Genomic DNA, 9,701 nt, shown 5'->3' on the forward strand with positions numbered 1-9,701 from the left:
TTTATCAACTAATAATTAAAAAAGTAGTAATAAGTGGAAAGCGTATAGAGAAATCCAATTGATTTGGAATCAAAATAATGACGGGACAGCGGAACTGAGAAATAATGATTCAGAATTCCATCACGTTATCGCAAAATGAGATTTACAATTTACAAACAGGGGTGGGGATAGGGGGCGGGGTGTATATTCAAAGAGGACAAATTAAAGAGGAGGCTGTTGATCCGATTCCAATCATTATCATGGTTACATTGACGAGATATCCAAAAGAGCTATGGTGATGAGTCAAACATTCAGAACATTCTTGAAGATGCGATCCGCAATATACTATTGTCAAATAATCATGAAATAGGTCATTTGCAACATTTTTTAAAAGACGGAGAAAATATGAAAATTAGGGAGGATAGAATGGATTTTAAATAACCGGACAATTCCTGGGCCCAAATTAATCCCCGGCACTTCCAATAATCAAGCCTCGCTTGTTTCCTATCCTATTAACCATTATCAATCGGATTTAAATTAAGATTAGAGACATCGGTTAATCAACCCTGTCAATTATGATTTCACTCCGCAGTAAAGAATACCACAAATTATAAGCCTCCTAAATTGGGATGCTACTGCTAGCACCAATCACTAATTGACTTTAAACTCTCTTCAATTGCCATGCCCATGGTTGAGTTTGTGTGGGGTTAATGAACTTCGGATCCGGTCCCCTCCCTTTCGTTTCCATCCCTCTCCTAATTTTCCAGTCATCCTTCTTTCCTTCTCTGCACGATCCCACTTTTTTAAAAATTTTCAATCGACTTGTCAATGCATAAAACGCCCTCACAATGTTTTCATTAAGGTAATCAATCGAACAAAGAGAGATAATGATGATACGTCATTAGCGCTCTCTACGTTTTTGAATGGTAGCTAAGTGGGCTATTGACGGGGGGTGTCGGGCTACCACACTGTCCTGGCGACACCATCAACTTGACTCAGTCCAAAGCCTATTATATAAACCAACACTTTACTTTATCCCCCTCCTCGTCTATTCTCCCAGTCATCGAACCAGCTCGAAAGTGCTTCCACCTTCTCTTATTATCATCCAAAGAAGACCAAATCAGCCTCAGACAAGTCGCGCAAAAGGACCAAGCCTGCCACTCAGGGTATGGACTATTGATAACGGTCCATTCAGATCTACTAATCTACTATTGTCGGACGCACAATAGTAGTCTATTTGCTGAATAGGTGCCCGTCCCCCACATTCGGAGCTGCGCCGTTTGATTGGCACATGCCCGCAAGTTTGACAACTTTTCTTTTTCAAGTATCCTTTTCTGCTAGCTGAACATACGGTATATTGGGAGTAGGAAGTGAATTGGATGGTACAAGAAGAGCTACTGGTAATGTTTTGTTTCATTTCAGGGTTCGCTAGTCCTGCCGACAACAACTACCAAGTTTAGGATTGACTTTGAATTTCGCTATTGAACATTTATTCTCACTTGCTTTCAAGGCGTTTATGTTCATCGGCAACTCGCTTTCAGTTCGTTTAACTTGAGATCTTGAGATAAAATAACATGTTCTCTTCGCCTTGATTCGATTATAGTTCCTAAACACTGGACTTGTCCCGTTCATTTTTAATTCAATTTTCATTACTTCGTTGGAGTTACCCCCAGAATGACGGCGGTCGTTGTTCCTCCTACCCAATCTCGAGTCCCAGTGGGTTTATCGGTGAGAGTCCCGCAGACCATCTTACCCACCACTCCGTACCATGGTCCAAGTAACTACTCCATTGACTTTCTTCTCGGACGAAAAGCCCCTGATCTTGAGAAATCCAATCGGGAAGAGATAGCCAGAGACCGCTCACCGGTCCGCCTGGGAAACCGTGGTGAACATGTTGATCAGGATGATGTTACTGTTAGCTGCAGAAGAGATCACCATGGGCTTGATGTCTACGACTTTGAATCGAAGGGTAAGTTATTTTTTCTTCTTTCTTTCCTTAAGTTAAAAAAAAAATGGTCTAACAAATATCCTTGGATAATTAAAGGGAGGATATGATTTAGCAAAGAACATACGGCAAATCAGCTTTTACAAAACCTGATGATCTTTCGAAAAGTCCGGATTGCATTGTTACCATGAGATTACCATTTTTTGTTGTAAATAGGAGTACAGAAAGCTGATCACCTTTATTGCGTTATCCTTGTGTATACTCTGTGTAATTACTGTGAAACAGTTTGTGCGTACAAATATTTCTCGCGACTAATTATTGTATCCAAAGTCAATATGAAATAATGAATATAATCGTCAATAATAGATATAATTAAAATGTGTCTTCATTTAACACTCAATAACATTAAATTCTATGTTTCGTCCGAGTTGTATAGTTGATGAAAAAAATATCGCCAAATGTTTATCACCTTCTTGCTGAAGGTGCGACAAACATGACAACATTCATACTAGTAAAAAAAGTAGATATGTCAATTCAGTTTCATCACTATGAGACGAAATTTACAAATTCATTTGTTTGTGGTATTAGGACAAACGGACTGATTACCATTAATTATCTACAACATCTTATATAGCAAAATTTAGATACACAAGCTCTTATATATAAATGCGGTAGATCAGTTTAATTTCACTTAAACATAATAAACAGATTTTATTTACTTAATTTTCTATGAATACAATACTATTTTTTGTTTAAATCCTCTATTACAAAAAAAATCAATGGTTTATTTGAATACATTTCGCAAAGTAAATTCGTTTATCCTGTTTATTAAAGGGGAAATTTACATTGCTTCAAAGTAAGCATAAGCACATTATACTCTCATTGAAATTGAAATACTGACATTCTTTTTGTGATAACTAAGCGGTACAAAACTATTCTCCAGTGTAATTTTGAAGTTGTTTATCAATATAGTTATCAGAAAATATATCACCATTAAAATTGAAATACTGACATTCTTTTTGTGATAGCTAAGCGGTGCAAAACTATTCTCCAGTGTAATTTTAAAGTTGTTTATCAATATAGTTATCAGAAAATATATCACCATTAAAATTGAAATACTGACATTCTTTCTGTGATAGCTAAGCGATGCAAAACTATTCTCCAGTGTAATTTTAAAGTTGTTTATCAATATATTATATCAGAAAATATATCACCATTAAAATTGAAATACTGACATTCTTTTTGTGATAGCTAAGCGGTGCAAAACTATTCTCCAGTGTAATTTTGAAGTTGTTTATCAATATAGTTATCAGAAAATATATCACCATTAAAATTGAAATACTGACATTCTTTTTGTGATAGCTAAGCGATGCAAAACTATTCTCCAGTGTAATTTTAAAGTTGTTTATCCATATAGTATATCAGGAAATATATCACCATTTACCCGCACGCTATAAACGAGCATACGGTCCTCTCAAGTCTCTTACCGATTTGAGCTAATGCGTAAGTGTAGTTAGATTGATTTTATGTGTGATAAACTGCCCTGATACTCGACTGCTTCAACAAATTAATAAATTCATCATGATTTCAACTCAGCCACACTGCATACCAAGGTGGTTATTATTGACATCCTAAGTACTGTGTTTGTGAACGAATCTGCGCTTTGTAATGTGTGCCGTTTTTGCTTGATTTTTCAACTCGTCATGCTTATATACTTGTTTATATTATAGGAAACAGATATTATCTTCAAATATAACAACTACATAAACATCAACATTAACAATTGTACCATAATAATATCGATAGGAAATAGATAGTTGCTACTTGCTAGACAGTTACAGGAGTATTTGTTGACTATTGCACTTCTCATTTAAGTTATTTTATGATAAAAATTGATATCGTAGATAAAAAAAGTGACTTTTTAATCAAATAAGACGTAATCAAATAGAAATAGAAACTAGACAATGACAAACAAAAGCATGATCACATCATAAAAGAGATGAATTGGAAGCAGGTGTAAAGTTTCTTCGTTCTATTTCAAATGAAAACTAAAGAAATTTCTCCTTCCACTTTTTCTTTTCTTTCCTTACCTCGCGGTTTGATCTCCTTTCACGTTTCTTAAATTTGGTACTGTTTTACCCTGTCGCCTCTTACTGAATATTCATTAGACTTTATAACACTACTATTCACTGGAGCCTGATCTTGAACAGGCTTTGCTTTTTATGTAGACTCGTCACACTAAAAAAAAAAAAAAATCATATTGCCTGTTGTATCTACACTTCTCTCGAAACACCTTGCTATGTACCATACATTATAATTGATCCAAGTTATCTACCCGTTTTGTTTGGTCACTATGCAGTTTATGAATCTGAGATGGTCAATGAAAATGTGGAACAAAATAATAATCTTCAAATTCAAAATCACTTCATTTGTCTACAGGTGATCGAGATATGGATGATAAGACATCAGTAAAATCAGCATCATCAGCATCCAGACGACCGCGCTGCATCCCACCACCCCTGACAATGTCCTCACCTACACCACGCATCCTACCATCATCAAACATCCCTCACATCAACCCAGCACTCATCTCACCCACATCATCTACGCATTCATCATCAACGTCATCCCTCGACTCCGAATTCGCCACCGCGGTCGACGTCGACCGAACGATGATGTTAGCCGATGAGGTCAACGCAGCGGATGAGGGTTTCGGTGACGGTTCCTGCCGGAAGCTCCGGCGATCTAGGACCACCTTCACCACATTCCAGCTGCATCAGTTGGAGAGAGCCTTCGACATGACCCAGTATCCAGACGTTTTCATGAGAGAGGAACTGGCCCTTCGATTGGACCTCAGCGAATCACGAGTCCAGGTAAAAATTGTAAAATATATATTTTAATAAATATGGTACATTGATTGTAAAACTTTAAATATAAAGAACGAAACAGATATATCACACTAATTAAATATAATGATCATATACAAGAGCATCATGAAAGAAACAAGAAGAAAAACAAAGCAGAAGAAAATATGTACCCTCCTTCCCACATCATGGAAATAAATACAAATAAATCCTTCAATATGTGAGTGAAAATAAAAGGCAAAGATGCCAAATTAGATTTCAAACTTCTACCTCCTAAAACGAAATTTTAATTCAACTTTATAAAAGTGTATGTGATAATTACATTGCCACAAAGAAAAGGGTGTAGTCGGTAAGTTATTAAATAAGTTATAATGAGGGTTGTTTATAAGCAAGATGTGGGTAAAATGAGATGATCGCAAAGGCTTTCGAAATATCAATTCAAGGGCAATTTCAATCCTTTTTAAATTATATTCCATATAAATCATATAGGCCTATAAAGGATCACCCAATTATGCTTTATTTCTGAAAGTCGCATATTCTAATAGTCGGACGAGGCAACACAAATTACATTAAATTAAGTTTTCGAAAGTCTTTGCGCTCGGTTTAAAAACAGACCAAATTGTAAAACGCTTGCAACCCCCTGTATTTTGATAGATTGTGAAGGCAACCTGCGATACATCCAACGCCGTTTATACCCCAATCATACCGCCAAACCAAACCAACACAACACCGACGCCAACACTAGTCGAAAGAATCTTGCCATTGGGTAGATGTTTTTCGGTTCGGTCCTTGACTGCCTCGTGCCGGTCTCGCCGATATGGCATGCATTTTATATGTATTTTTTTAATCAAACGGAAAAATATATACTACTACTACTACTATTACTACTATATTGCAGAAGTTTAGCCATGTGCGTTCCTTCCTATGTCAGACAATTTTTTGTAACGTCATCATGTCATTATATTTGAAAACATGTTTTTGCGCACTTCGGAAGAAATAGTTTCTGAAGCACTATAAAAGGAAAGATAACTTACAACATTTTAAAGGTCAAATTCAAAGAAAATCACAAATATGTCAACTAATGTATCACTAGAAACTGGTAAGCTAACAGATGGCCATCGTACTAGTTTTAGGGCACCTTCATATCAAGTGATTTATACAAATAAAAAAAATGCAACCATAGCAACTGGGATATACGAGAGATTCGCCGGAAAAATAACGATGTTTTAATGACGTCACTATATGGACCAATACTGCCCAAGCAGACGACATCCCATAAAGAATGAACATAATTGCAAAGCTATTATTTGTCAAATTATAATGAGTTAAGTGTATATAAATGTAATGGCATGTCAAACCGTTCAAAAGGGGATGTGACCCGATTCTGATAACTAAAATCTTTAGCTTGTAAATACACAGGATAGGAGTTAATTAACAATCAAAGAAACCAGTCTTTCAAATTAAAAAACCCCCGGAATGATATTAAGGACGGCATTTGTTCCCTCTTATTTTGTTTACAAGCGACAGATTCCTTTATTTTGGTATCGCTGCATTTGTCATCAAAATAAAACCATGCGCGGGGTTTACAGTGAGGCAATAGATTATACATTTAGCCTGACGGTAGTGAAGTAAGAGAAAGAACTCAAGTAAAGATGAAAACACAGGCACTGAAAATATGTGAAATGTCATGGGACATCGTCTGCTTGTGCAAATCATGTCCATACTGTGATCTCACATAACTCCGCAGCGTTCGGAGAGCTCTTCAGGTACTATGCCGCGGCTGTATTTAAGCGTTTTGTAATTTATAAGAATCATTACTTCGAATGTTTCCAAGCATTGAATTTTGATAACCTTGTCGAATCAAAGTTTCAACTATGCAATAATGAAAATAAAGTTAGTTTTTAAAATCAATGAATATCTACTTTAAAGGTTGTCATATTAATTAAATAATTGAAAAATGAAGCCATATGGCAGTTACTATATCCTTTCGATTGTGTTACTAATTGGCGTTACACTCCTACAAAATAAGCAAGAGCTTAACCATTAAACTACCACGACTTTATACACTCGTTCAGGTGCGGATCCAGGATTTCTTAGGGGGGGGGGGGGGGGAGGCCCAAATTTGAAATTATGCGAGCCAAATTATGCAAGCCAGTGACGTAATCAGGGGTGGGTGGGTGCAGGGAGGGGTGAGTTTTCCCCCTCCCTCCTCCGCGAAGCGCGGAAGCTTTGACATTTCAATAAATTATTAGAGAAAGAAGACGATTTGTTGTTCATTCAAGCGTGAACACATACCACACAAATACGATACCAAATGTTTTGGGATAAAACACTCTTTCATAAGATGTATAATAGTTTACTGGTCATAGATGATTTTTTAAAAATAATTAGCAATTTTCTAGGTGTAAACTTTTTTCTGACTCACACTGTATGTACCTTTGCCAGCACCATGCGGTCTTGCAATAAAGCTGTCTATTTACAAATGAAAACATTTTATTGTGCCGAGCGTGTCACACGAATGTCTGATACTATTGTTCTATAATCGTCAGTATTTTGTTTTGCCATATCATTACAACTCACTTGAACAACCTATGTAATATAAACTCTTTTTGTTTTTTGTTGCTATCTTTAGGTTTGGTTCCAGAATCGACGGGCCAAGTGGCGAAAGAAGGAAAAGCTCTTCGACCGCAAGAGTCCTTGTAGTTTTGGTGGTTTTGGTAAACCCTATCCCGTCGAGATGAGTAAGATTGCAGATCCCTTGTTTCATCCGACAGACAGGCCCTGTCACCCTGCATCCTTAATGGCATTCTCGAACCGAGGGATGACAGGAATGCCACTCCCAGGCAACGCCTTCGGCCTCGGATTACCCTCTACCCTTTCAACAGCGCCCCCTCCCCTTTGGATGGCCAATCCTTACCTGGCAGGAGTTCTGCGTGGTAGCGAGGCTCCCCACTTCGCATTACATCCCACTCCTGACGCTGATATATTTAGCACCGGACGCAGGGCGATGGACTTTGTTAGCTGGGCAGGCGCAGCAGCGGCTCACGACGGCGCCAAGCTCTCCCATTCCCTTCCAATCTCCATCCCGAAACTCTACATGTCGCCTGCCGAGAAAGGAAGGAGAATGGAGGAAGAAGCAAGGAAAAAGAAAAGTATCGATGCCCTCAGATCCAAAGCCAAGGATAACTTTTTAAGCGATTCCTCCTGCTGTTCTCCTCCAAGTTCACCGCTCTCAGTCGAATAAACTTTACAGGACAAAATGGAATAGTCCATTTTACCCAACAGATCAAACTGATTACGATTTTCAAAGGAGGAAGCCCTTTTTTCTCCGAACTTTGACTTCACTTTGTATAAAACGAAGATATAAACGTCGGCTCCTACGCACTGGTAATTAACAAGATTAATAGACCGATATATTGGTTTGCATCGAGTGGGATTTGGTCTTTCAATAAGCAATTATCAAGTCGCTTACTTATATATTATTTGTAATATTGTATTTTAAAGGTGCTCGATTTCTTCTTCTTGTAATGTAGAGTTTTTGCGTCCTGTATGGATTCGACGAGTATGTACAATATTGGAAACAGAGTTTTGATACAACCCGTCTTTGTCACTATTTTCCTTAGTGTACATGCTAGTTAAGTATCATACCGGAATACCTATATTCACTTTCCCTTTTTCTATTTTGTGCAATGTAGTAAAATACTGTTCGAAGTAACGTTTCAAATAATCATGTTTTTATGGTTCAAAATAATGTAGATACCTAGATTGATGGACATTCGTTGAAATATTAGATACTATTTCGTTTTCTGAATTACTTAATAGTCACATTCGACCAATTTTTTCTTCCATTCTGATTGTAAAACATGGTCGTCAGTGTAAATTTGGGCCATAACTTATCAGAACAACGTATTTATTCATCCCTTTATTCATATATCACGTGTTTAGATTTTTGACATGATTAGTGTATATCATGATATACGTACCGATTTTATGTAATGCTCACGGTACTTTATACGATCTACAGTAGCATATTCTCTTCCGATTTTTAATAATATAAAAACTCAGTATTATACAACATCTGATTACTTAATCATCAACATGTCCAATAAACAGAAAGCAATAAAATTCTACTATTCGGCAAACAAGTGTTTGAGGGTAGAAAAAAAGTTCTGATAAGTTTACACAGGGGAGAAGGATATAGAGGTACTTTGCCTGAATATTGGCGATATTTTAACTAGCATTTTCAAAATCAAAATGCCATGAAGATTCGGACGTTTAACATTGAAAAGCATATAATACTCCACCCGACATCCCCTGAAAGGATTCGAATTACACAATCTTTAGATGGAAATGACTCCGCATGTGTCGGAATATAATTAAGTAATGACAGACATCATTCTTATAATTTGTTTGTGTAGCTACATTTTATATTTTTAGATTCTTTATGTGATTACATTTTAGAATCATTTTGTTTCATGTATATTTTACAGCAACTTTGATACGCCTGAAAGGCTATGACACTATTTAAACAAATGACTATACTTGTATGTATATTATTATTATGTGGTTTATGTCTTTGCCAAACTGGGATGGTATTAAATGAGCTCAAAGCTACTAAAACATCATGTGATGCGTGTTCATTAATACTATTCTATTATGAGTACTATGAACAAAAAATACACAACTCAACGAGCTCATCGATCAAAGACTTGCAACTGGAAAGACGCTGTACATGCATGTTATTTGAATCTCATTTTCACAAAGTATTTGAATATTCAACATTGATGGATATTAAAGTAGAATGAGATAATGAAGGAGGTAGCATCAGAAGAGAATAACAAGAGAGACAGAAAAAAGATGGGGAGAGAGAGAGAGATAAAGAGGGAGGGGAGAGGGAAAGAAAGGGAAAAAGA

General features: G+C 36.7%; 1 protein-coding gene across 1 annotated transcript; it reads left to right on the forward strand.

The window, feature by feature from the left end:
• Positions 1-1,407: 1,407 nt before the first annotated feature.
• Positions 1,408-9,413, forward strand: LOC575572 (retinal homeobox protein Rx1). Its single transcript, XM_775964.5, has 3 exons — positions 1,408-1,948; positions 4,364-4,797; positions 7,421-9,413. The coding sequence occupies exons 1-3, from the start codon at positions 1,654-1,656 to the stop codon at positions 8,030-8,032; spliced, it is 1,341 nt and encodes a 446-aa protein (XP_781057.3). The 5' UTR covers positions 1,408-1,653; the 3' UTR covers positions 8,033-9,413.
• The last annotated feature ends 288 nt before the right edge of the window (positions 9,414-9,701 follow it).

Source organism: Strongylocentrotus purpuratus, unplaced genomic scaffold, assembly GCF_000002235.5.
Source record: "Strongylocentrotus purpuratus isolate Spur 01 unplaced genomic scaffold, Spur_5.0 spur5_scaffold_9, whole genome shotgun sequence".
In the NCBI taxonomy this organism is placed as follows: Eukaryota; Metazoa; Echinodermata; class Echinoidea; order Camarodonta; family Strongylocentrotidae; genus Strongylocentrotus; species Strongylocentrotus purpuratus.